This window comes from Polypterus senegalus, chromosome 14 (genome assembly GCF_016835505.1).
Source record: "Polypterus senegalus isolate Bchr_013 chromosome 14, ASM1683550v1, whole genome shotgun sequence".
Taxonomy (NCBI): Eukaryota; Metazoa; Chordata; class Cladistia; order Polypteriformes; family Polypteridae; genus Polypterus; species Polypterus senegalus.
The window spans coordinates 35,582,104-35,609,952 of record NC_053167.1 but is presented as its reverse complement, the minus strand read 5'-3'; the positions used below and the strand labels follow the sequence as shown (position 1 = coordinate 35,609,952).

The 27,849-nt window shown below is 36.7% G+C and overlaps 1 protein-coding gene and 1 long non-coding RNA gene across 2 annotated transcripts in view; one reads left to right on the top strand and one right to left on the bottom strand.

Annotated features, from left to right (window-relative positions):
* The window catches only part of ptgis (prostaglandin I2 (prostacyclin) synthase), a 69,562-nt gene extending 58,842 nt beyond the window's left edge, over window positions 1-10,720 (bottom strand). Inside the window, exon 1 of the mRNA XM_039735343.1 lies at window positions 10,583-10,720. Within this exon, the coding sequence (XP_039591277.1) occupies window positions 10,583-10,653 (71 nt within the window). The 5' untranslated portion in view covers window positions 10,654-10,720. The remainder of the gene's footprint in view (window positions 1-10,582) is intronic.
* Window positions 9,756-20,180, top strand: LOC120514788. The gene is made up of 3 exons (XR_005630523.1): window positions 9,756-9,794; window positions 13,607-13,721; window positions 20,144-20,180. It is a non-coding gene; the product is annotated as an uncharacterized LOC120514788 (long non-coding RNA).
* The last annotated feature ends 7,669 nt before the right edge of the window (window positions 20,181-27,849 follow it).

Here is a 27,849-nt window from a genome sequence, read left to right as displayed (position 1 = left end):
CATTTCATGTTTAATGTGTCTCATGAATATTACTAGATGTGATTTCTTTCAGTCCAGGACTGTGTCTCAACTGAGATGATTGCTTACTGACTCGGCAGCTTAAACACTCCTATAGGCTTTTATCTCATCCTGCTTGTTCAAAATATGTTCAAAATTCTACAGACAGGGTCTTTACCATTAATACACTCTGTGGAAGTACATTACTGCCTCATTCATTTTTCTCTTTTTTATTTCTTTTGTCTCAATTTTTTATTTTCATTGGTTATTTACTATTAAAGATCTACTTAGATGTTTAGTCCATGCTATTGCTCCAGCCACACTTTCTGATGTGGTACATTATTATACATGAGGTCTTCTTATATGGAATTGCTTATTGTATTCCACACAATATCAGTTCCATTAGTACTACTGGGCCCAAGCCATTATTATTATTATTATTATTATTATTTCAAAAGGAGCTAAACATAAAATTACACAAACTGAAATTGTAAGGGAAAGATGCTTCATATTTACCAATTTTCCAAAATTCTGTTATCCCACTGTGGACAAACAATTACTGTCATTTTTTTGTTAACTGGGTTTTGCAAATTCTCATAAATTAATTTGTGATTTGATCATTTTTATAAAGAATATTTTCTCATGTGGATCACTGTAGATTGACTGAATGGTGTCAGTTGATTTATATTGAATAGTTTTAACAATATAACAACATTTTATTTGCCTTTTTTAATCGCTTCCGCAGATTACTTAGGTAATGAAAATGTTGTGTCAACATAAACCTCTAAATCCTTTTCAAAGGTTGCTTCCTACAGGGCAGTGTCTCCCATCTTCTGTGTATAATTGATGTTCCTTTTGCTTTTTCTACATCTATAATAAACTGCATTTTCAAAGTGTTTGTCCAGTTCTGAAGCTCGTTCAAGTCTTTCTGAATTATTTTTGCTGCCACTTCAGTGTCTGCCATTGCTCCATTTTTAGTATTTCATTATTATAATTATCATTAATATAAATTAGAAAAAGTAACAGTCCAAGTACAGACCTTTAAGGGACCCCACTGAAGACCTCATTTCACATGGAGCATTCTTTTCTTATCTGAATTCTTTGTCTCCTGACGGTTAACCAATTTGAGAACTAGTTTTGTAGATTACCTCTGATTGCCTACAGTTTCAAGTTTTAGAACTAATCTTCAGTGTAGAACTGAATCAAAGGCTTTTTGAAAGTCTAAGTAAATTATGTCATATGTTTTGCTTTTGTCGACTATTGCAGCTTCTTTTTCTATAACAGATTAATGGAAAATCATTTACTTGATATAAACAAAATTGTAAGAAGGAGTCCCAATTGTGAACTGCCACAAGTTATACTTCTTATATAGAGGTGGTAGCTTTTCCTGATCCTCTGTTACTCACTTGAAGGTTCACGTGATTAGCAGTACCTGACTCTAATTAACCTCTTAACTGATATAAAGTTATGGTGTATTTATTTGCGCTTCTACAGTCTTTTTTGTTTTTTTTTCATACACGATAGAAAACATTCTTTGCATTAAGAAATTAACTTGAGGTTTATATAGGCAGAATATGTTCTGAGTATCTTTGCAAAAGATCCATGTAAGTATGCTATACATTTTTTGATGGTGCGACTCAAGAACAAATTGACTAAATTTCATTGGCAACTTGTACCTATTAATTTGAAGAGCCGTTTGGGTTTTAGGTGAATTCCAGCAGTTCAGCTTGGAGCTTCTAAAGTTTAAACTGATAACAATAATAGCAAAAAGAACACCTCAGATGTTCACATACGACAACATGCAAAGGTTTGTCGGTTCCTGTAAATAGTTAAGTGAGCAGAAGATGAACTGATCACCAAAAGGCATAAAGTTAAAAATGACACATTTATTTTCAGTATTTTATGCAAGATTAGTGTATTGTTTTTGCTTTGTTTAATTGTACAATGAAAAAGGGAAATGAGCACCATGCAAATGTTTGGGCACCCAGAGATATTTGAGGTCTCAGAAAACTTTCCCCAATGTTAATTAGCTCATTAAAGCCATGGCTTGTTCACAGTCATTTTAGGAAACCCCAGATGATGCAAATTGCAAATATGTATAAATTCCCCATCTCCTCAAACCTTGTCCCAACACTCAGCAGCCATGGGCTCCTCCAAGCAGCTGCCTAGAACTCTGAAAAATAAAACACTTGATGCTCACATGTCAGGAGAAGGCTACAAGGAGATAGCAAAGGATTTTCAGGTAGCCGTTTCCTCAGTTCGTAATGCTATTAAGAAATGGCAGTTAACTGGATCGGTGGAGGTCAAGTTAAGGTTTAGGAGACCAAGAAAGCTTTGTGAAAGAATTGCTCATTGGCTTGCTAGATAGGCAAATAAAAAAACCTGTTTGACTGCAAAAGACCTTCAGGAAGATTATCAAACTCTGGATTGGTGGGGGGTGCACTGTTCTACTGTGCTGCGACACCTGAACAAATTTGACCTTCATGATAGAGTTGGCAAGAGAAACTATTTCCTGCTTCCTAACCACAAAATTTTGTGTCTGAAGTTTGCAACTGAACATCTAAACGAGACTGATGCATTTTGAAAACAAGTCCTGTGGACTGATGAGGTCAAAATATAACTTGCTGGCTACAATGTGCAAAGGTACTGTATGTTTGGAAAAAAAAGCAACACACTCTTTGAGATGATTTCTGAATGCTTACATGACTCGTTTTGCCATTTCAAGGGGAATAGCTGCAATTTTGTGATGAATAAGGCCTTCAAGGTTTTGAGGTCGGTGTGTGTATACCTTTGACTTCAGAGAGCCCCACAAGAAGAAATCGCACTGAGCAAGATCAGGCAAATGTAAAGGCCACCCAACATCACTGTGAAGGGAGATCAGCTTCCCCAGAATCATCTCCCACAAAACGTGTATGGATTTCTGTGCCGTATGAGCTGTTCCTGCATCTTGTTGAAACCAGGCATCCACCACATTCATTTCTTCCAGTTGCTGACCCAAAAAGTTCTCTAGCATTTCAATGTAATGTTCTGAAGTGATGGTGGCTGTTGCTCCCTCCTCCTCAAAAAAGTAAGGGCCTACAATGCCAAATTCTGCAATGGTACACCAAACTGTAACATACTCACTGTTCAGGGGTCTCTGATGAAGTTCATGAGGGTTGGTTTCTGCCCAATAGCAAAAGTTTTGCTTATTTATGCAACCATTCAAATGGAATTTTGTCTCTTCGCTGCATATGATGATAGCATCTCGATGAACGGTTTGCAGAATGTTCATGTACAACTCTCTATGGCTCTCCCAGTCTTTCTCAGTGAGTTCCTACACTACCATTACTGTGTATGGATGGAAATTAAGATCCTCATGAAAAATCCTCCTCAAAGATATGTTGGAAATGCCTAAGGCAAAAGCATGTTTGCACGCTGAACATCTAGGAGACTGCAAAATTGATGCTATTACACATTAGATGTTTTCAGGCTTTCATACAGTCTGAGGATGGCCTGGAGATTTTCTGTTCAATGTTGTACCCATCTGTCTAAATTTAGCCACCTACTGAAGAATTGTTTTCCGATTTGGGACGTCACCATTAGGAGGAATGTTGAAGTGTGTTTGGAAGGCGTGTTGCGTAGTGATGATGGATTTGTTGTTTTTGAAGAATGCCTCGACAGCGAAAGCACGGTGCACACCAGACCAAGGCATGCTGCAGACTGAAAACCACAAGGGATCGCCTATCAAAGGACCCCCACCAGAACACAGAGAAATATGGTACTTCAATTTGGCTCACCTTGTACTGTAATCACATTGAAAATATGGGGATGTTCAAGCTTAAGTCCATTGCCAAGTATACATAGAACAATTAAAAAATTTCATGCAACAATATACAGAAATTTGAATCTCACGGATACCATATATTCCCAAGCAATGTATAGGATAAAGCAAAGAGTGCAATGTATTTTGTTATTATATGCATTACACTATATATTCCAAAAGATTCCATATCACAGATGTTAACACTGAACACACCCAAGCAGGTGTAACTTCCAGATGAACAAGAAACCAACTTTCATTATACAGTTATTCAGATTTTTTTTTTCTAACTTTTACGTCTGCCCCTCTTCTGTTAATGACTTGCAAAACACATAAAGGCATGCAGAAATATACATTTAAACATTAAATATAATGAGAGCCTTGTAATCACCTGCTGTGTAGGAAAACATATTGTCTGCAAATGGACTAAATTGAAATGACAACACATGAAGTTTAGAATTGAGCAGATTTAAGGTGAAAAGGGACAAGCCAGAATAACAAGAAGTGAACATGCAGACCACACAAGTGAAACGGAGCACCGCAAACAGCTGAAAAAATGATATTCTAAATACAGTGCATCCGGAAAGTATTCTCAGCGCATCACTTTTTCCACATTTTGTTATGTTACAGCCTTATTCCAAAATGGATCAAATTCATTTTTTTCCGCAGAATTCTACACACAACATCCCATAATGATACCGTGAAAAAAGTTTACTTGAGGTTTTTGCAAATTTTTTAAAAAAAGGCTTTCTTTTATTATTGAATTTGATTTTTTACTCTGGTGTTATTTTTTTTTCTCTTTATTACATTTATTGCTTTTTATTTATTTGTTCCAGCATTCTATGCAGAACATACTGTATTTGTATCCAATGTTACATTACCCTGCTGTTCTTTCTGTGACTGTGAAGTGCCTCGAGCATGGCAAAGGTGCTATATAAATAAAATACATTATTATTATTGCAAGTGTAATTTTTAAAATTGTTCTTAAATTTTTGATGATGCTAAATGTTGTAGCCCAGTGGTTTCCAAACTCGATCTTGGGGACCCACTGTGGCTGCAGGTTTTTGTTTCAACTAGATTCACAATCGGTGATAATAATCGATTATCTGGACTTTTTTACTCTTCTCTTGTTCTGCATTCAGAAAAACACACCAGTATGGTTTTTATATTTAAGAAACATTTATAAATATTTCTATTTTTTTCTAAAAAATAAATGTGCAACTCTCTTTTGTTGTTTTCCTATTATTTTCCCCATTTCCTGTGTAGTTTGCTCTCTTCATTTAACCCTAATAGTGATAGTTAACAACCACCACACAGACCCGGGATGATGAAAGCAGTGTTAGACTTGCTAATTAGTAAATAATCAATTAAATAACCAGAACACTTGGAAAAGCAGAATGAAAATTAGGTTGAAAATACTGTTAATGACTTAAAAAAACTGTATATTCCCCCATATAACTGCTTATTACATTTTTAAAAAAAATTACCAAACTTAGTTTGTAATTTCTACATTGACTCCAAAGCGCAGAAACTGGTAACTAATGACTCACTTAATTAGGCTAAGAGCCCAATGAAGAACAAAAGTTGTTTGGAACAAAAACTTGCAGCCACAGTGGGTCCTCAGGATCGAGTTTGGGAACCACGGTTGTAGTCAATACATACCTCTACACGGCAGCCATTTGTTTTCATACATGGATTACCTAGTCCAGGAAGCACTGAAATCAACTTCTATGAACGTTTTTCAATGCTGATTTTTGTTTTGAGTTACTCTTTTCACTTTTTACTTGATTGTCTCTCTGATAAGTTTGTGTAGTTTGTAACACCATAAATCAGTAGTCTGTCCTCCATTTCTTCTGAAGATGTGAGTGCACATGTTAAAGATAATTAATGTAAATGCTGTTAAAATGTATATCTGCAAAATAAAGCCACAACGTTACTTTCAGCAGCACTGACTCATTTAAACATGAGTGTATTTCAAGGCTGTAATATCTGTTTATCACTGAGATAGTGAGGAGCAATCAGATGGATCTGTCTACCCATGAGCACCATGAATGAAAGTATACTTTACTATTTAAGAAATTGTAGATAAGCATGACACATGAAAGAAGAGATTCTTTAAAGCACACAGAGCATAGACTTAATGCTTAAGCAAAGTTCAAAATAAAAAAAGAAATAATTCCAAAGAAGGGATTGTCCTGCCAAGCTGTTGGACTGGTTTTGATTGCAACGTGGGCCATGTCATTCTCCAGCATGTAAAACAAGCTTCAAAGCCTCAGGCACAGTTCATATTACATTTCAACCTAATTTCATGCGTCTGCGCCAATGTAAGACTTTTAAAACATTTGCTAGGAAACATAAAGCTATTGCAAATCACTGTCACACTTACAATAGACTATTCATAAAAATGTTCATTTCTGTTTTTGTACTACTTTTATTCTCTTTATGGTCTACTTGGAATGGGATGCTTACTCTGACTAGTGCTGGCAAGTAATGTTGTTTTATAGCCCTTTCATTAGGTGTGATGCCTAATGATAGCATTACCCACCCACATGCTAAGTAATTCTGCAGTTACTTTACAAACTGGCACATTTCAGTAATGATTCATGCCTTCAGTTAACTGAATTTTGGAATTATACTGTATTTTAATGTGGTGTAGTGATGCCATGTTTGACACAGCAGCCACACAGATTTAGTATCCCAAGTTTGAAATGTGTGCATAATTGTTGTCCATGTGGAGATTGCAAACTTTCCTGTTGTTTGCATGTCTTTTCCTCTCACATGTGTAAAGTTATATATGTGTGTGTGTGTTTGTTACATGAATTGCTGAGTCCAAACTGACTCTGTGTAGGATTGTACATTAATATGGAGCTTATGATATTATTTATCTGGACTTGAGGGGTTGGGCATCAAACTAAAAAAGTGGGAGTTCAGGGTGTTGTTTGTAGAAGGGTGCAAAATTGGCTTAGCCACAGGAAGTAGAGGTTGATGGTGCAAGGAACCTCATCAGAATTGGCTGACATTAAGAGTGATACCAAGATAGAGGGATTGACAGATAATCTGGAATCAGTTATATCATTACAGAAGATAGATAGATAGATAGATAGATAGATAGATAGATAGATAGATAGATAGATAGATAGATAGATAGATAGATAGATACTTTATTAATCCCTAGGGGGAAATTCACATACTCCAGCAGCAGCATACTAATAAAAACAATATTAATTAAAGAGCAATAAAAGCGCAGTGCAAGTTAAAAAATGCAAGGTGGAGAGTGTGAGGCAGGTGTAACAGTCTATAATCTTGTGTAGTGTTAATGTTTCACCCACACCCCCACCTCCCCACCCACCAGGTGGAACTGAAGAGTCGCATAGTGTGGGGGAGGAACGATGTCCTCAGTCTGTCAGTGGAGCAGGACAGTAACAGCAATCTGTTGCTGAAGCTGATCCTCTGGGAAGGACTTGTACAGCATACAGCCTTGAGCACATTTGTGGCAGATGAAGTTTATTATCAGTAAATGTAAAGAATTGCACTTAGGAAGTAAAAATGTTATGTTTGAATACACAATGGGAGGTCTGAATATGGAAAGTACACCATATGAGAAGGATTCAGGAGTTGTGAACATATCTGAACATATTCACACACTTTTAGTAGTAATAATGTAATATTATCAGCCAAACTTTCTTATCTTTGTGATATTAGAGGAAAGCAAAGTACAATAACAAAATCCACATAAATATGGAGATGCTATGTTTAAACTCCAAGCAGGGTTTAAGGGTTGGTATGTGAACCCAATTCTCCAAAACCACTTTTAGTAGATACAATTAAATCAAAGTTTTAAAAGAACAAACTAACAGTGTTCAGGAGTAAAATAAGGGAGATCAGTAAATGAAAAGAAAGATGGATCCTACTTGAAAATCCTTTTTAGAAAGAATGTACCTCTAACATGTTTGTTGGTTTTTCATCTTTTTGGATGGTATAGGCAGTCACTTAATGTGAGCACTTGAAGACCCACACAGTGTACATGCATTGTGGTTTATATTAACATCCATAAGATCCAATGCTGCTCAATTAGAAATCTAGTTTCACAGTTCATTGCCATAAACATTATGGGACTATACTTCATAAAAAAATAATATCAAAAATATGATGTACATGTGATAGGGGTATCATTTTCAGCATCCATCCATCCATCCATCCATCCATTTTCCAACCCGCTGAATCCGAACACAGGGTCACGGGGGTCTGCTGGAGCCAATCCCAGCCAACACAGGGCACAAGGCAGGAACCAATCCCGGGCAGGGTGCCAACCCACCGCAGGACACACATAAACCCACCCACACACCAAGCACACACTAGGGCCAATTTAAAATCGCCAATCCACCTAACCTGCATGTCTTTGGACCGTGGGAGGAAACCGGAGCGTCCGGAGGAAACCCGTGTTCTTATCTTAAAATTGTTCCCATACCTACTTCTTGTTTAAACTTACTGACAAAATAAGACATACTAAAAAAGCAATACAGTCTTTGGACACATTATGGTATGTTATAAATCTGCAAGAAATCCTTACATATACTGTAATGGATTTTTTTGTGTGTCTTTCCTGAAAGTACTCACTTTTCTGTGACATATACATTTTTTTTATTATGTCAATCTTCTTCTGGATATCCTTTCTATGTTTATATTCCTGCAAATTATCTTTTATTAATTTATGTCACAGCTTTTGAAAGTGCTTTATACTGCTATGCTTTGTGAAGTAGAAATAAGATATTTACTTTCTCTATGCATTAATTTTCGGAAACAGCTTGATCCATTACATTGTCGCACATATCCATAACCTATCCTGGCTACACTGGCGCAAGGCAACTTTTTTTACACTTGCCATCATTGCTAAAACTATACTGATTATCTGTTTCTTATAAAACCACTGCGTATGGCTTTGAGATACAGTATGGGGGGAACCAGCGTGTCGAGTAGAAAGTTAATTTCAGTAAGAGAAGAACATGCAGATAGGTCCGCATTCAAAGGCAGATCTTTGAGGATTGATTGGCCATTCATAATGTGTTGTACATTACTGATTGTGATAATTTTTTTTTTAATATTATATGCAAAACTGTATACATGTCAAAATCAAGTATGCTATACAAAAATAAACTGATGTGAAATGAACTGAAAATAACTGGCATTGTGTTGAGTTAATTCCTGCTTTGCACCTGATGCTGCCTTGATGGTAAGGGGTAACCATTATTGCTAAATTGAATTAAGTGCATTCAAGGGTGTATGGGTGGATAAACTGAATAAACAATAAAACAAAATTTAATCTTTTTTAATGCTGACATGCACTTAACTCCTTCTGTGTTCAATTTCATAAATGGGTATTGTAATAAAAAATATAAATTGGTTTACACTGACTTATGATTTAATTGTATCTGATCTTGTAAACATTCTACATCATTCTGATATATATGGAATATTCATGGACTTACAAAGGTTGAAGTAAAGAGAGCCACTGTTTACGTCATGTGCGAAATGAATGAAACTTAAGTATCTTTGCGTTGATTAAGATATGTTCAATTTTAATTTTTAAGCAAAAGGAAATTAAGAGGTGACATAATTGAGTACATCATTAAGTACAGTGGATGCAGTTGTTTAGTACACTGTTACTTTAAATTGAGCTCATCAAGAACAAGGGGACACAGCTGATAAGTTGTTAGGGGTAAATTTTGCACAAACATCCATCCATTATCCAACCCTCTTTATCCTAACTACAGAGTCACGGGGGTCTGCTGGAGCCAATCCCAGCTAACACAGGACGCAAGGCAGGAAAGAAACCCTGGGCAGGGCGCCAGCCCACCATAGGGCACACACACACACACCAAGCACACACTAGGGCCAATTTAGAATTACCAATGCACCTACCTGCAAGTCTTTGGACTGAAGGAGGAAACTGGAGCACCCGGAGGAAACCCACGCAGACAGGGGGATTGCACAAACATTTGTAAGTACTGTTTTTAATATACAGAGACCCAAAGACACTTGGAATAAGTGTGGCCGACAGTAAAACTTTAGCAACCTTCAAAACTCGACTGGATTTTATCTTAGGAGAATAAAGTGGATATGATTACTCAGCTTTGTTAGGCTGAATTGCCTGCTCTCATCTAAATTTTTCTAACGTTCTAATATGACTATTAACACAGAAAGCATTATTATGATTATTACTACTTTCAGTAGCATTCTCTTTCACCTCTTTACTTACAACAATGGCAATGGCACCTGATACTGCCAGACTATTGTCCACAGTACTCAATGCTGGCATTGTGGTCTGTTTTGTTTAGGAGAGGGCATGACGTTAATAAAAATACCAGCTCATTTCTCAACTTCAACTCATTTTCATTTAAATTCCGTTTCTGAAGTTGTATAAATACAGGCTTTGAATTTGAATAAACACGTAAAGAGCATCAGGAATGCTTTTAAAATCGCAACCTGCTATCTGCAAAATACAACTATTCGCATTATTGTATAGCTTACTAAAAGAAATTTTAAAAATTAATTAGTGAAGTGCAATAAAACAACAAAAACCTGTTTGTCTTGTACAATGCAGCAGCAACAGTTTAAAAAGTGAATTTTTATATGGAAGTATTAAAAGAATCATATTGTGGAGACTGCCTCTACTTCATGAAAAATACAGTAAGTACAAAAAAATGTGTCTCCAAACCTGACAGAAAATTCCCACTTTATCTTTATGTAAAGATTGCTGTAAATCAATAATAAAAAAATGGCATTTACCGTGTGGTGCCAGTGAAGAATACAAAGACAGCCAGCAGTGCTGATAATATGAATGTGATGGTCCAGATCATGGCTTCTTTCTTCAAAAGCTATCCAGCTGCCTGCTCCAATTAGTGTCCTGCCTGGCAATCGAGGAGCCTGATATACTGACAAATGATCGCACTCAGCTGTTCCTACGAGCTTTATAAATGCAGCTTGCGCAATTCAGAGTCAGGAAAACCAGCTCTGCCAGACCTGGGGGTCTAATGAGTTCACACTACTTCTGCTACTTTAAACTTTTTGGACTAATCATTTTAAAAGACAAATGGAAATTATGAGCAGCCTCAAAGTAAAATCCACCTAGCAATATTTCAATGTATTTGTTATTAAGGCACCCTTTAGGGTATAAAGGAGACTTCTCATCAAGGAGTATAGTATCTGAACAGATGAAGCACTATACCTGTTCAAGTTTGATCTAGAAAGCAAGCGACACAGTAATATTTTACAGTAGATATTATATGAAATCAAAGTGCCAAATAATATACAAGGGCAGGTTTACATTTTTTTGTATAGAAAAAGACATACAGGTTATGCTTTATTAACACAATATTAATAATGGCATTATTAACTCAATTATTGTAAATAATACAATAATAAATAAATAAATAATACAAGAATAAACTGCTACTCATACTCACAACAGCAAATCTACTATCAGCATAGTGCTCTTCTCAGAATGAATGAACTGATTAAAAATAAACATAATAACTAAGATGCAACAGCACATATATATACAAAAACGACATTAATATGTATCCATCCATTTTCTAAATGTTTTTATCACTTTACTTTCTATTGCTTTCCCTGTGTGGTCCGAGGACCAGAGGAGGGCTTGTGCCTCCTCCAGACAGAGAGGGCGCATCCATCCTGGTTATGCTGGGGTCCTCGGGTACAGGGTTTGGAAGCCCAGCCCTGTAGGGACCCGTGGCCACCGCCAGGCGGCGCCCCAGTGCCTAAATATCCCGAGAGCCCAACACTTCCGCCACACCAGGAAGTGCAGGGGGGAAGACTTTGGGAGACACCCGGAGAGCTGCCGGGAGGACAGCCGGCACTTCCGCCACGCTGGGGCGTGGCCAAGGGAGGAATGCCGGAAACACCTGGTGCTCATCCGGGACGGAAGGCGGCCAGGAAGGCATTTTGATTGTGAGGCCTGGACATTGGGGGAACGGTGCAAGAGGCACTGGGGAGTGCACTGTAAATAATTGAAGTGTAAATAAAGGGTGTGTGGTCTGTCTGCCTGTGTCCGGGTTCAAGTTCACACCTGGTAAAAGTCATGGTGGCAACAATCTGAAAAGACAAGCCCTCTCTATTCTTGAACCCTTTTCAAACTTCTCCTGGGGAATACCCGGATAAAATATGTCTTAGATCTGCATCACTGCCTTGCTTTACCACCTGGTACATCTACAAAACTGCAGAACCAACTCTTTGGTCAATCTCATTAGTTAATGGCTATCCTGAATCTGAGTTTTTGAACATCTGGAACTCAAAATTTTTGTCATTTCAAGTTTGTGAAATTTTAATTTTACAATTGTTAAAATATGTTATCATATTGATGACATTTAATGATTATTGTTTCTCACAGGTGTCATAATTTTGTTTTCATTGCACCTAGATGTGATGTGTGACGTCACCTGGGTATGAATTAACATCATTGTCCTCTCCATGACTGTTTCCCTGTTCCTTCTGTGCCATTCATATCGTGGTCCTTCTTCACTAACTGTTTTTCATTGGATCCTTTCCTTACTATCTATGTTTATAAGAAGTTTGTTGGGATACACAGCCTATCACAGGTAAAAAGGTATCGGGACATTAAAAATTGAATGAGAAGTTTGCCCATCAACATGCACAAGAGGAAACCAGAATGTCCAGAAGACAAAATGGCAAAGTAAAATGCCAACTACAAGTTAACAGTTACAGACCCCATATTGAAGCATAGTATATTGCGCATTGACAGAAACAGTGTAGTTTGCTGGAATACTTCCATAGGGCACAGTGTACGTAATAGAATTAAATTCTTACTTACATGTGTCTTCAGAACAGTGACAATAATACAATGCTGGTATTTGTTTATATATATGTTTGTTGTTTCCCAATATTTCTTATTATAATTGGATATTCAGTAACCTTACTTATCTGTGGTTAGAAACTCTCCCTGATTCTCCCTGGTTTAAGTGCCAATGGACCTAAACCATTTACCAGATGGGGAAGAGTCAGAAAAGCAACTTGTACAAGGTGTCTTTAACAATATGCAAATCTGATCACTTTTTGCCATCTACTTTCATATGACAAATGGTGAAACATAAGAAATATAAAATGTTGTGTTATAAGATGCATTTAGGTCAGCGGCAATCAATAAATATGGAGCGCTAGGGCATCAAAGGGATACGGGTGTGCCTTGTAGAATGGTGAAGCAGCTCTGGAGGTTGAATAAAAACAGACGGTGGGGTTTGGCCCAGACAAGAGCACATGGCCAATGCTCAAGGGGCAGGGTCCCTCCTGCTGAGTGAACTGGGAAGATGTGTGATCTGCTGCTCTCAGTGGGCTCCCACCTTAGGGCTGAGTGGTGGCGGAAACAGAGGAGTGCTCATGGAGACCCTGCAATTGGAGATGGATGACAGCAAGGGGCACGAGTATGGGACACCCCAGAGGTGACTGAATGAGGTGACTGGAGTGCAAGCCCTGAAGGGAGTTGACTGCGCCTGTCAGCAAACATCTTCTCGGGTTGAGGAGACCATATAGTGAGCCGAGGAGAAGTCAGGTTAAGAAAGAGCACCAAGGTAGGCTATGGCAATAAAATGACAAGACAGACCCTATGTGTTTTATCATGGATTACCTGTTGATTATTGACTTTTAACATATAGTTTAGCACCATTTCTTACTGGGATTATTAATTTTTTTTATTTAAGGAAAGATGACTGCACTGCACTTTGTTTGTTTAGAGACACTTTATTGCACTTAAGTACTTTTGCACCTTACTCTTCACAGTTAAGTGTCCTCATTTTCCTGGCTCATCCCAATCATGTTATCAGCAGTTTTGGGCTCAAGGATGATGTGGCAGCTGGAGCCAACCAGGACCATCACATATGGACACATAGGCACAGTGAGTAGTGTTGCTGCTTCTTCAATGATCCTGGATTTAATTTCTTCATCTGGACATTATGGAGTTTGCATATTCTCTCCATGTATGTGTGGGTTTTTTTCCTATATATCCAAAGATGTGTAGGATAAGTTATTTGCCATTTTAAAGTTGGTATGTGTGACAGTGTGTATTAGTGTCAGTGTGGTGCTTTCTTTTCAAGCTTTAGTTCTTGTAAAAAAAAAAATAGTTCATTGGCAAACATGTGAGCTTGATGGACTGAATATAGAGGTCTGCATTTCTGTGGGAATCCCATGGTTCCCAGGAGAGCTGACTCAAAGTTGTGTGGCATGGGAATAAATCTAAGAGTTGTGAGCAGACACCAGTGATTAGAATTTAATATTGTGGTCAGGAGAGGGCGGTCACATTGTAGATGAATCTCTGAGAAAATTGTTTCTGGAAAGGTAAATGAATGAACTATTACCAATGTTCTAGTTAATACTGTTTCATTGCAAAAGAGCATACAGTAGGAACACAAGTAAAAGATTATGTATGCATATCTTTAACACAGTCTATTTAAAACTGAGTTTTCAAATGAATTATTACAGATGCTGTGGTACATTTACTTAGCAGCTTCTAAAGGCAGATGTATGATTGTGATTACTGGTTGAAGTATTTTGTTTTCCAAGGCCACTTTTAGATTCTGTTGTTTTAAGTGGCCAAATCCTGTGCCTTTAAGGAGAAAAATGTGTATGCTGTTGGGAGCTGGATGGAACTTCGTAGAGAACAGATGGAAGCAGGATCTGAAAATCATTACAATGCAGACCTCTGGTCTAAAGGCATCATTCTTATGTTGTTCTAATGAAAGTAAAAAAGGCATTTTATGTTGTAACCTGTCTTGCAGAAAAAATGCCAATTTTTGGAGTTCATATGAAGATACGATTAATGACTGACTTTTAATAATAATAATAATAGATTTTATGTATATAGAGTTTAAGAAAGAACGGCAGGGTATACATATATAGCATTGTACTAAACCATATAAATAAATAAAGAAGAGTAAGATAGTAAATTCAAAGAAAAAAAGCCTAACAGACAACATAATTGATGGTCTAGCACACACATACAGATCACATGAGCATCTTGACATATCTGACTAAGTTTTAACTATGAAAGTTAATGTGGACAATAATGCTGGTAGACGTCACTTTTTTCTTAAAAACCACGGATACTGACAGCCTACTATTGCTAAAGAGAGCTATTAAGGGAGATTACCAAAAGACAATATTCCGCTTTAGGTGTCTACATACTAAATATATACAAAGAGAGCCCTTATAATTAGGTGGAGGCCTTTTCCTTTAATTTCATGTTTTTTTTTTTCTTTCTAAGGTTAAGGAAGCCCAACCATATCAGGCAGGACATATTGGTAGGGATCAGGTATTCTAGAGGTATTCCTCGACTCTTTCCACCTTCATGAATACTACTCTACTAGAAATAAGTGAAAAAAGGTTGACAAAGTTTATTTGAGTATATTCCCTGTTTGTTAGGAGAAGAAAAATGAGTGATGTCAAGGAAAAAAAAGTGTTTTTTCTGGATGAGAATGTAAAGTGCGAAAAAAGTGCTTCCGTCAGGAAACCATAATTATTGTAAACAGTTTCTCATATTATTAATGGCTTGCTATTTCCTAATATGGTGTAGTGCTTCTTTTTAAGACTCGCACTTTATAGAGCATTCACTGTTGATCTACCTAAGAAGGGATATACTGTAAAATAAAAATGGGAAACATGATACAACTTACTACCTCACAATATTTTGTCCAATTTTATTTCCTGGTTGCAATGGTATTAAAAATTTGGTTTCAGGAGGAATGACAAGTAAACAAAGCCTTTTTTTTTTTTTTTAAATTAGAGCACCAGCACGCCAAGTGAGTTTCTGAGTGCCAGACAGTGAGTTAGGGTTAAACTAGAAACTTTGTCCATTTCTCTATCCACTAGACTATACTTACGTCATCTATTTGAGGAATCCATTCTACCCCAATGCCTGTATTGACACTTTAGTTATCCATTTCAATCACCGGAAAATAAGACAATACACAGATGAATTCTTTTTCCTCTTCTTTCAGCTCCATTAGGAGTTGCCACAGCGGATCATCCAAAATTGTTGTCCACAGATGAATTAAATATGGAATATTTGCACACATACTGTAAGCCTTAAGTCATTAAAATATTTGAATATCCTTTGTTACTATGTTATAAAGTAAAGCTATAAAAATTGTTTCTGTTAACATATCTGTCTTAAATAATATGCCATACTAACAACATGTAAAAATGTCCCTCTTAATGTTGCACATCTGAACCTAAAAGCCTGAAGCAATGAGCAGTAATTAAGGTTTTCAAGCAAAGCAAAGTGTTTGTTTACACAGCACTTGATGAGTAACCATTAGTGCACCTTGTAATATAAATACAGTTAAGCAAAGAACAAACACTCCTTCATGCAGCTATGAGCAATGCTGGACTTTTGTAAAACGTCATATTTTATAGTTGCCACTCAATTGCCATTTGACGTTAAGGGTTAGACGGAGGGTAAGATGTTGATTCTGGAGTAAAAAATATTTAGATCTCTCAGTAAAGCTACTTATCCAGCTTTCAACAAGACTGTAGTATATATATAACTGAAGTATATCAGTTAATACCACTAATCTAAAAACATTTGGCAACAGTCGGAAAAAGGTCAGCTTCAGTGGAATACAAATCTTTTGTTTTGGTAGTGATTAAACAATTCTGATATAAATAATATGCATTCTGATACACTTTGAAGCTAATATGATCCTAAAGTACAGTATATTAATATTTATGTTCTAATAAACTGAAACAGTACAGTGTGAAGAGTATGATCCATAGGTAAATTCTTTGTTAATTTCCCCTTGGGATTAATAAAGTATCTATCTATCTATCTATCTATCTATCTATCTATCTATCTATCTATCTATCTATCTATCTATCTATCTATCTATCTATCTATCTAAAGGGTACACAGTTTGGTATGTCAGGAGAAACCAAGAGAGTCACAGGCCTGACTAGTTTCTTCACAGCTCAAACAAAAGATAGCCCTGGTCTTACTCAACCCTAATCCCCATCCTTATCCACATCTGTAGAAACACTGGTATGAAATGGACTGCATACACACTTGTAAGCTATTAGAAGACCACTTTGATAATTTAACATACTGTATGATTTTATTGTCAACTCAGGCACTGTTCTGTGCACCCATCAACACCTTCACCTACAACCACTGTAAAATGGAGAACCCTAACCCTCTTTCATCTCTTTTGCTTATTTATGTCAGAAATAATTTAGTTACACAATTAGTTCATCCATCCAATTTGAAATGCATTGGGTGCAAGGCAAGTGCTAACCAAGGACTGGGCACCAGTTCATTGCAGAACACATTCAAACATACTATATTCACTCATACAGTGCAATTAGTGTGCCCAATTAACCTTACAAGCGTGCTTGGGATGTTGGAAGAAAACAAAACCCACAAAGATGCTGCCTATCCACTTAGTGAGCAGATTCATTTCATTTTGACCACAAGCACAACATTCTGTACCTCACTCTTGTCATTAGTGAAACAAGCAATCCCAACTCTTTCATCCAGTTCAGGAATACATGAGCTGGACTCAACAACCATTGTCAAGCCTGGATGGAATTTCAGTTCATCTCTGGGCAAAACCACACACTTACACACACAATTTATTTTTCCAATTACCCTAACACTTTACTATTGGTTATATGAAGAAAAGCAATCCAGTTAATTACTTTGGACAGTTTAAAATGTTACACATACAGTAATAACTTATTGTAAATACATTTCCATATAACCATACATTTCTCAACTACAGCACAATATACTGTAAATAAGTCAACAGATAAATCAGAATATGAACCCAACATGTTAGTATTTCTTATAACTGCTTATAAATAATAAAGAAATAAACCAGTCACATGTTTTAAAACCAACTGAGCATACCATCCTTATGCTGAAGAGAAAACTTAAGGGGAGAAACCTCAAGAAACAAGTAGCAGCTGAAAATGGCTGCATTTAAGGCTAAGCAGATCATCACCATTAGAGACCCTCAGCACCTGGTGATGTCCCTGAATTGCAGACTTCAAGCAGTCATTGCTTGCAAGGGATAAGCAACAAAGTATGAAATACAACTGCTTTAACTCTTTCAGGGCTGATGTTGACTTTTGTCAAAATTCAGGTGAAGAGGGCGGTAATCAGCTGTAAACTGCAACAAAACTCGCCCTTACATTTTACTTTGACTGTCTTTGCTAGAAGGAAAGTAGCAAAGAGCAAACACCCTTTAAAATGGAATCGACATCTGGGTAGAGACCAAAGCGATTGTGCAAAGCAAAATACTCCATGGACATTTTATGTAATTTTGTTGAACAGGACTCTGACTTGTCAGACTTCAAGTTTGATGCAAGTGATCTGGAGATGGATATTGAAAACGAAAGTGAGGTACCAGCATTATCTGATTGGTTCCCAGCTGATCGTGAGCATATTGCGTCAGACTGCGACCGCCACCACACTCCACTTGCTGTGCGAAGACAGCTAGGCAGCCAGCCCACTGTCCATTCCTGCTGATCACCTAGGTGCCTCCATGCAGCCACTGCCACCAGACAGGCCGAACATGCGCCATCAGCAGCCACAGCACATAGCAACATATGTTTTATGTTGATTGTTAGTGTGAAACCAGCACATTTTTGTGTGCTTTTCAGAAAACTGAGCTTTTTGGAAAAATATTTAGCCCTCAAAGAGTTAATAGACCTGCCATTGCTGTTTCCCAAACATTATGGTACCCTGAAATGCTGGGATGATGTAGAAAAAGTGTTGTCATTTCTACATGCTGTGGCTATAATGCATGCAAATACCCTTGGATGAAAGTCTGCAATGTGCAATTTAATCACGTTGGAATTGTCTGATTTGTAATTTTAAACAGTGGAGCAGAGGTGTAAATCAAGAGAAAATGTGTCTTTGTTCCAAACTTTATGAAGGGCATTGTATATTTATTTTTACTTATTATAACTATTATTATGTTGTATTTCTTCTTTTTCCATTTTATTACACATTCTTGCTTTTTGTTTTAACTATTAATCTTTAAGAAAGTATTTATTGGGCTTTGCCAAAAAAAAGTTGAGAAAATGACCTACACCTCCCTCCAAACTTCTGCACGCTCTGACAACACTTGGAGAAGATAACAACTGGAACAATGAGGTGACATTTGTTAAAGGTTTTTTTTTTTAATCTTAAGAGCAAATGACTGGATAACTGACATGTAGATTATGCAAAAGGAGTAGCGTGAGATTTTTTTCTTTTTTCAATTAACATTTTTTTTCATTGTTTGCTGTTGTGCAACACTGCTCTCAATTGGCTTGTACTATATCATAAACTTTTTCTCTCTCCATCCATTATCTCAAGGCATAACGTGAGCTACCGCAGCTATGCTGATGACACACAAATGTATTTATCAATAGCGCCTGATGACCCCGACTCTCTTGGTTCACTGATCCAATGTCTTACTTGTGTTTCTGAGTGGATGAGTAATAATTTTCTCAAACTAAATAAGGAGAAAACAGAAATCTTAGTGATTTGCAAAAATGGATATAATGACGGTATTAGAAATAAACTTGATCCAATAGGCTTTAAAGTCGATACAGAGGTAAAGAATTTAGAGATAATTAGTGACTTGACATAAATTTGAAATCACATATTAATCAGATTACTAGGACGGCATTTTTTCACTTAAGAAATATAGCAAAAATAAGATCCCTTATAACTTTGCAAGATGCTGAAAAATTAGTTCTTGCTTTTGTTTTTAGTCAACTATATTTCTGTAATGTACTCCTCACAGGACTACCCAAAAAAGACATCAATCAATTACAGCTAGTGCAGAATGCAGCTGCCAGAATCTTAACTAGGAAAGAAAATCTGAGCACATCTCTCCAGTTTTGATGTCACTACACTGGTTACGTGTGCCATTTAGAATTGACTTTAAAACACTGCTTATGGTTTACAAAGCCTTAAATAATTTCGCTCCATCTTATATTTCAGAAAGCCTCTCGCCTTACTCTCCAAATCGTAACCTTAGATCTTCAAATGAGTGTCTGCTTAGAATTCCAAGAGCTAAACTTAAAAGAAGTGGTGAGGCGGCCTTCTGCTGTTATGCACCTAAAATCTGGAATAGCTGACCGATAGAAATTTGGCAGGCTAATATGGTGGACCATTTTAAAAAACTGCAAAAAAACCCATTATTTTAATAGGGCTTTCTTATAGCTTCATTTTAGTGTAACCCTAATATTCTGTATATGCATTTATTAATCATTTTTATCATGGCTCCACAATCCGTACTAACCCCTACTTTCTCTGCTGTTCTTTTTCAGTTTTCTGTGGTGGTGATCTGCGCCACCACCTCCTGATCAAGGCACCATGCAGTCCCTACATTGAAGGAAAGAAGGCTAGAGGTCCACATGATCATCATTACCAAATTCTTTCATTTGGAGTCCGAAAACCATGAGGACTAATTGAAATAATTTATGTTATGTAGAATGGCTAATGGGGGCTGGGTGATCTCATGGCCCCGGAACCCCTGCAGATTTTGTTTTCTTTTCTCCAGCCCTCTGGAGTTTTTGTTTGTTTTTTCTTACTTTATTCTTTGTTACCTAATACTGCCTAATCTTATTTTTATTTTTTATTTCTTCATCTTGTAAAGCACTTTGGGCTACATAATGTGTATGAAAAATGTGCTATATAAATACATGTTGCTGTTGTTGTTCTGTATACAGACATGTGATTCAAATTAGTTCTGGCCATCTCTACAAACGACTTGGAGTAAGTGACATAAAAAAAATATTTTTGGTGGAATATTCTTTTGAGAGAATGAGAGAGAGAGAGAGAGAGTTTCCAGACTATTTCTGTAGCAACCATTGTGCTGAATTCTGTGCCTGATGTGGATTACTGGCTGAGTGATTAGTGATAAACGCGAAGCACAAAACTGTAGCTTGTGATTGGTTACTTATTGCTGTTGTTGTTTTACTTCTTTTGTGGCTCTGATGCATTGCCGTAAATGGAATTACCTTTCCACAGTGCATTCTACTGACATTGAACCTGGTCCACTTTCTGCTGCACATGCTATCCTATCAAGAAGGCCTTTAACATGCATTCTAATCCTTACCCTTTCCCTCAGTTACCTCCTTTTGTCCAGGCCTTCTTAAATGTTATTTTTATTGCAAATTATTATTTGCTTGTTTTCTAGCACTTTATATTTTACTCCTCTTTCTGCCATTTTGTGTATTTTTTGTTTAATACTTGGATACTAGTTCCTATGTAGAATTATTTATGGAACTATTTCTGTGCTTCTATTTGTATTGTGCCCTTTTAAATATCTGCAAAACACTTAAAATATGGAAAAAGGTGTAATATAAATGAACATATAGTTATTAAATATATTAATCACTCGGTCAGACTTGTGTGGATTCAGAATCACTAATATGATTCAGTTCTGACTGACATGCAGAAAACCCTTGTCTTGACACGCTTGACAAAATATTTTAAGATGTCTCTTAGACCTTTTTATTAATAGGATAAGGATCTTCTTAAATAAACAAACAGTTTGTGCATTCCGTTGTCAAGGATCCACTCATCCTGTGATTTTTTTTTTTTGTTTTGTACTATAAATAATGATGCTTCTTCTGGGATTATTCCAATAAATGAATCAGAGTTTCCTCCCCAATTACATCTTGATAACTTAGTAACACATAAAATGGGTGATCACAAACAGTGAATTTCTAGCTGATTATAATCAGCTCTTCTGAGAGGTTTTAAAAAGAAATTTCTTCACTGGCTTCAGCCAAAATTTATCCTTCGGAAAAGAGACAGGAAGAGGGGGTGTGCCTATCAGTCATAGTTTATGTGATGTTTCTTTACAAACACTGCCTTTCCTGTCTCTTACACAATCACTTTGTTGTCATTTACCACATGGATGGCTGGAACATTAGTTAAAATCATGAAGTAAGCGTGTGAACAGGGAGCACAGGAAACAGACCATTAACAGCCTTATGCAGAGTTTAACAAAAAAGAGACACTAAAGAGGTTAGTGAAAATCTAGAAGTGAAAGAAGGAACTTGGAGAGAATCAAATTGCAAGGGCAAACAAGCAGATTTGTCTTGATGAAGGTAAATAAAGATATTACCACAGTAGATAGAAGCTTCTCTTTTCAGATTTTAGGAGATGCTCAGTTGTATTCGGTCTGCTGGTGCTCATTGTTATCATTGCACTGGTATTGCTGGTCAGGCTCAACACCTATCCTTGTTACTTGTAGTTTTTCACCACCCGATGGAATTGTTCCCTTTGGAATGACCCTGTCTAAAATGAATATGCTGATCAACCACTTACATCCTAAGCCACTATGAATGTGGAAGGATTTAAAAATAAAGCCACCTTGAAGGTGGCTCATCCACAAAAACATTGGTCCGTGCACCTAGTGCATGACTCAAAAGAGTTCTTGTTTTTTATGGTAACCTAAATGTTTCCATCAGTTGTCTTATTTTTTTTTAACTTGAATTTTAAAAAAAAAAACCCTTACTATGTATAAGTTCTCTTGTAGCCAATAGTCTGGGCTTTCAAATAGGAACACAAATCTAATGACCTAATTCATTTATACAACAGTTTCCCTGACAGCATAATGGCAAATGCAAGGTGGACTGGCAGTTACTAACATATTTTTTTCTTTTTTGTGTTTCACTGCACTCAGGTCGCAGTCCTGGTGGTTCCACCCAACCAACCAATCAACTTTGGTATGATCAGTTTACAAAAGAAGGAGCAGAAAATAAAAACTCCACTTAGCATCCTTCCTGGAGAAAATAAACTAGTGGGTGGCCCACGTGTAGTTAGTGAATGACAATGACAGACACAGTCGCAGTCCAGCTGTGCCCTCCCAGACATACTACAGTGAAAGGCTGTGTTGTACCATCTAATACAATGACAGAATCTTTTCATCTTTCAATTCCAAGGTTTCTACAATCTCAAATGTCTTTCCTTGGGCAAGGAAACAGCTTGAAAGTACAGTCGTTAACTGAGAAGAGAGAGAGAGGTTGGGAGCATGTGCTGGTTATGGTGCATTGCCACACTCACTAGATGACAAACCACCCAAACTGGGATCCGATTGCAGCCGTGCAACAGGTGACACCTCAGCATAACACTGAAACAGTGTGAGATTTTTTAAAGTGGTTGGAGTGGCAATCTTGTTACCAACTCCTGAATTTTCCCTGCAAGTTAGAGGAGCTGCTTGCAGGGCTGGATGCAGATTAACCTCATACCCAGGACTGAGCAATTGCAGGTTTAAAACTGAGAAGACAAACACAATTTCTTGTCATAATTTTTGCAGCTGCATGTAGATTGGTTTGAATAACCTGTAAACACGTTGCAAACCTACTAGAAATAAATGCATGAATTAACTTATTACTGTAATGAGAAGTCGAGCAAAATAACACCTTTTATTAGAAAACTAAAAAGATTACAATATGCAAGCTTTTGAGGCAACTCAGGCGCCTTCTTCAGGGAAGATTACATCTTGGAAGCTTGCATATTGTAATATTATTAGTTTTCAAATACAATGTGTTATTTTGATTGACTTCCCATTACATCCATAATGGCTAACATGGTACAACACCCTAGTACTACTTATTACTGTACAAATTTTGAAACCATTTTCATTTTCCAATATTTTATCCTGGAGAAAAACAGGTCTTAGGTAGTTTTGTAATGAGTGTTTTAAAAGATATATTTGTCTTAGAATAAAGCTTAAGCTGTGGGGTGATTTTACAGTGTCACAAGTAAGAATAAATCAGCAGGGTCCTGTTTTGTCATGGGGTACCACAACTGGAACAGAAGACAGAAACAAGTGTACAACACATGCACAAGATGTCAGCCCCTTAAGCTGGGTTTCTCCTGATCTCTGCAGGTAACAGATGAAAAAAGGGTTTCTTCCTGTGTTTTAAAGGTTTAGAAAAAATTTTACATTGAAAAATAATTACTTTATGCTTTAATTTTGGTGAATAATGGTCATAATCCATATTCAAGTTTCAGGAATTAACATTTGAATTAAAAGCTTCCATTCAATAACTCCTTAATTGATCATGTATTCCTAAAGGATAAGTTCAACATTTGTATTTCTTCACAATCTTGTATACAAGTGGGGACCAAAGAAATTTCCCATAAAAACACCATCAAAATACTCCCCTTGAGACACAACATGCTTGACCTAGCACTTCTTCCATTTCTGGAAACATTTTCCGTACTCATTTTTTGCTACCATATCTGGAGCCTCCAGCCTTTTGCTGGAATTCTTCCATGGTTAGCAAATCTTCCTTTCAGACTCAGTTTAAATAAGGATAAAAAAAGTCACATGGAGCTAGATATGGTCAATACAGGAGGTGCAAAGCAACAACTCATTGTTTATGGCAAAAAAAAAACCTCTTTGACTGATAATGTGGGGTATGTGCAGGTGTGCTGTCATAGAGCAAAGTGCAGTTTTGTGCATACAAGCACATCAGAAGTTATTTCTTCCTGATGGTTTTCAGAAATGCCTCAGTAGTTCAATGTAATATTGCTGAATAACAGTCTGTGCACGGGGAAACAAAATCTTTATTAACAAGTTTGTCAATGTTGAAAAACACAATCGTTGTCTTGATGTTCAACACGACCTGATGTGCTTTTTTTCATCTTAGAGAAAATAAAATTGCCAAAGTCATGTGCACAATTATACAATTACTCTCAGATATACGCCCTCTGATTGAGACTTTGCATGGTGTATAAAATCTACAAATTATTCTCTATATTTTTATTATATTTTGCTCAATCCCAACAAGGTAGGCATTATAATATAAAAGGCTCTTCCCGTATACCTCACTTTTATAACAATTGTTCACAACATAGTGCTAAATTGGTTTTACAGCCTGGAAAAGGAAGACTTGCCGATACCTCAGGCTATTGATTACTTTATGGATGGACATCTGATACAACAGTTTGGTTTATAGCCTGGGAAAGGAAGACATGCCGATACCTAAAGCAACATCAAAAAGCTTTATTATTTGGGGAGCACCCGTCATATTGACAGCCAGCCAATCAGGTGCATACAACTATCATGTGTTGGAAAACCATGGCATGAAATTTTATAATAAACATGCCTCCTGAAAGCAACGTCAGAAGAAAAAACAGCGACGACGGAAGAGCGACATCAGAAGTGAAAACAAAGACATGTTTGACCAGTTTTCATTCGATCGCTAGTTAACGGCATTTTCATGAACATCGATTGCTAAACCAAACGCTGCCCTAGGACATTCATCCTTGACATCACTGTTTCCTTTGAGTGTTTTTAAGACTATTTATACAGACTTTACTATCGATCTTAGTTTCTATTACTTATTATCTATACTAATAAAAGGCAAAGCCCTCACTCACTCACTCACTCATCACTAATTCTCCAACTTCCCGTGTAGGTAGAAGGCTGAAATTTGGCAGGCTTATTCCTTACAGCTTACTTACAAAAGTTGGGCAGGTTTCATTTCGAAATTCTACGCATAAGGGTCATAACTGGAAGCTATTTTTCCCCATATAATGTAATGGAGTCTTGAGTTGGAGATGGCCGTGGGGGGCGGAGTTTCGTGTGACATCATCACGCCTCCTACGTAAGTACGTAGAGAACAAGGAAGAACTCCAAACAGCGATGAGCACAAAACGCCATTTCACAATTGAGAAGGCAGAAAAACATTATGAAGCAAATGATGCATACAAGCATATTCATAAGTACAGCTACTGCGGAAACAAAGCACGGTGTGAACCGTAAGTTTATATTAAATTAAGTTCATAGACAGGCTGCCACTAGCGTTTGTAATTTAGTGCCTGCCCATATAAGGCCGTCCATCAGCGGCAATCCAATACAAACACTGCCGGTAAATGTTCACGGGTGAAGGACTGTGCTTATGCAGAGGAAGATGAGATGGTCAGGGTGGTGTTTGGCACAAACTCATTGAAACTGCGAGAGAAACTTTTAAGTGCCGGGTCTTAGCTGACATTACACGAGATGGCACCAGTACAGCTGGGAACCTTCGATGCAAGAACACCAAGCGGCTCACGTGAACTGACGCAATGCGCAGACAAAAAGCAACAGTTCCAAAGAGTGCTGAACAAAAACCGAATTACACAATTGAGAAGGCAGCAAAAAAATATGAAGCGTCTTATACATACAATCATATTCATAAGTGCAGCTACTGCGGAAACAAAGCACACGGTGGAAAAAGTGAATGTCCTGCTAAAGGAAGACAGTGTAAAAAAAACGTGCATGCAGTTTGTCACATCTCAGATAAAAGGAAGACGAGCTGTTTATTGATGCAGTAAGGAACTAATCGATGAATGAAACCTCTTATCTTTACAACGATTGACAAACACGGAATGTAACTTGAACACATCCTACAAATACGAGCCTGATTGAAAGAAATAATGATAATCAAATCCTTGATGACAGCAACATTCAATAACACTCACAAAACAATTACTGTATATTGACAATCATGTTACGTTATTTTTAAAATGTTCCCTTTTCTTTTCATAACTTCTACTTCTCCACTGCGTACACGGTATATATATAAATGTATATATATACCCGATCTACAATACATACTTTAGCATAGACAAGCCACACGCTGTGGCGTAATTGTAGAGTCTTCGCCTCTAACGCCGACATTCGAGGTTCGATTCCCGAGAGGGGGTGTACTGACTATGTACGTGCGCTACCCGATTCATTTTACCTTCGCATCTCCTTGGTTTGGGACGTATGAAAAATATTAGGTTAACGCAGAATCATGTTACGTTATTTTTAAAATTTTCCCTTTCTTAGCACAAGCACAGCTGAGAAGCTTCGATGCATGTACTCCATAACGCGTTAAAAAATAACGCATTTAATCACACTTTCAATTCCAAGCAAACGGAACTTTTGTCAATGCATGATTTCCTGGTACATCCATTACACTGATGCACACATCACAGCTACAAAAATGTTAGAGTCGGAATAAAGCGCGTTCCTACGACTGATCATTTCGACTACCCGAGCGAAGCCTTGATAAAAGCATGGTTTTGTGCACACTGAAAAGCAAGCAAAATTAGATGCATTACAGAAAGCGGACTTTGTGGCTCTTACTGGGGATCATTGGACTTCCGTGACCGTTAGTAATTCTAAATACATCTAATTACAAAATGTTCAATGATCACACTGTTTTAGCCTAATGTACAAAATAATTTTGGCTAATGTTACTCAGAGTTTAAAGATTAAGCTGGTCAAATTACCTTTTATGTTTCTGACTTATTTTTTAAGAAGAAAACTGCACTTTATGTTGAAATTTTGGTTATTATTATTTAAAGACAATACTATTCTGAAAATGTACTTAAAGTACTTAAACTACCACTTTATTTTTAAGTCTGCCCAATTTTAACCAGGGATGATATTTTTGTTTCTGTTTTGAATTCAAATGCAGTTTAAAAGCTTTTTTTCAGAAATTAAAACAGCTTCAGTTTACAATATTCATGTCCATGTCTATTATTTGATTCTGTCACCCACTAAAACCGTTTTAAATTAAAAAAAAAACATTTGCGATTTGGGGCAAATTTACGTGCGATTACATACGATTAATCAAGATTAATTCTTACACAGCCTCTAATTAATTGGATTAATTTTTTAATCGAGTCCCACCTAATATATATATATGTAGATATATATATAGATTTATATATATATGTGTATATACAGTATATATGTAGATATGTATATGTTGTATATACAGTATGTATATATGTGTGTGTGTATATATACAGTATGTGTATATATATGTATATGTATATATATAACTGTATATATATATGTGTATAGATGTATATATATATATATTTATTTATATATATATGTTTATATGTATATATATGTTTATATATGTGTCTGTGTGTGTATATATATATATATATATATATATATATATATGCCAGCAACACTCATGACAATGACAAAACAATTACATTGTCAATCACGTTACGTTATTAT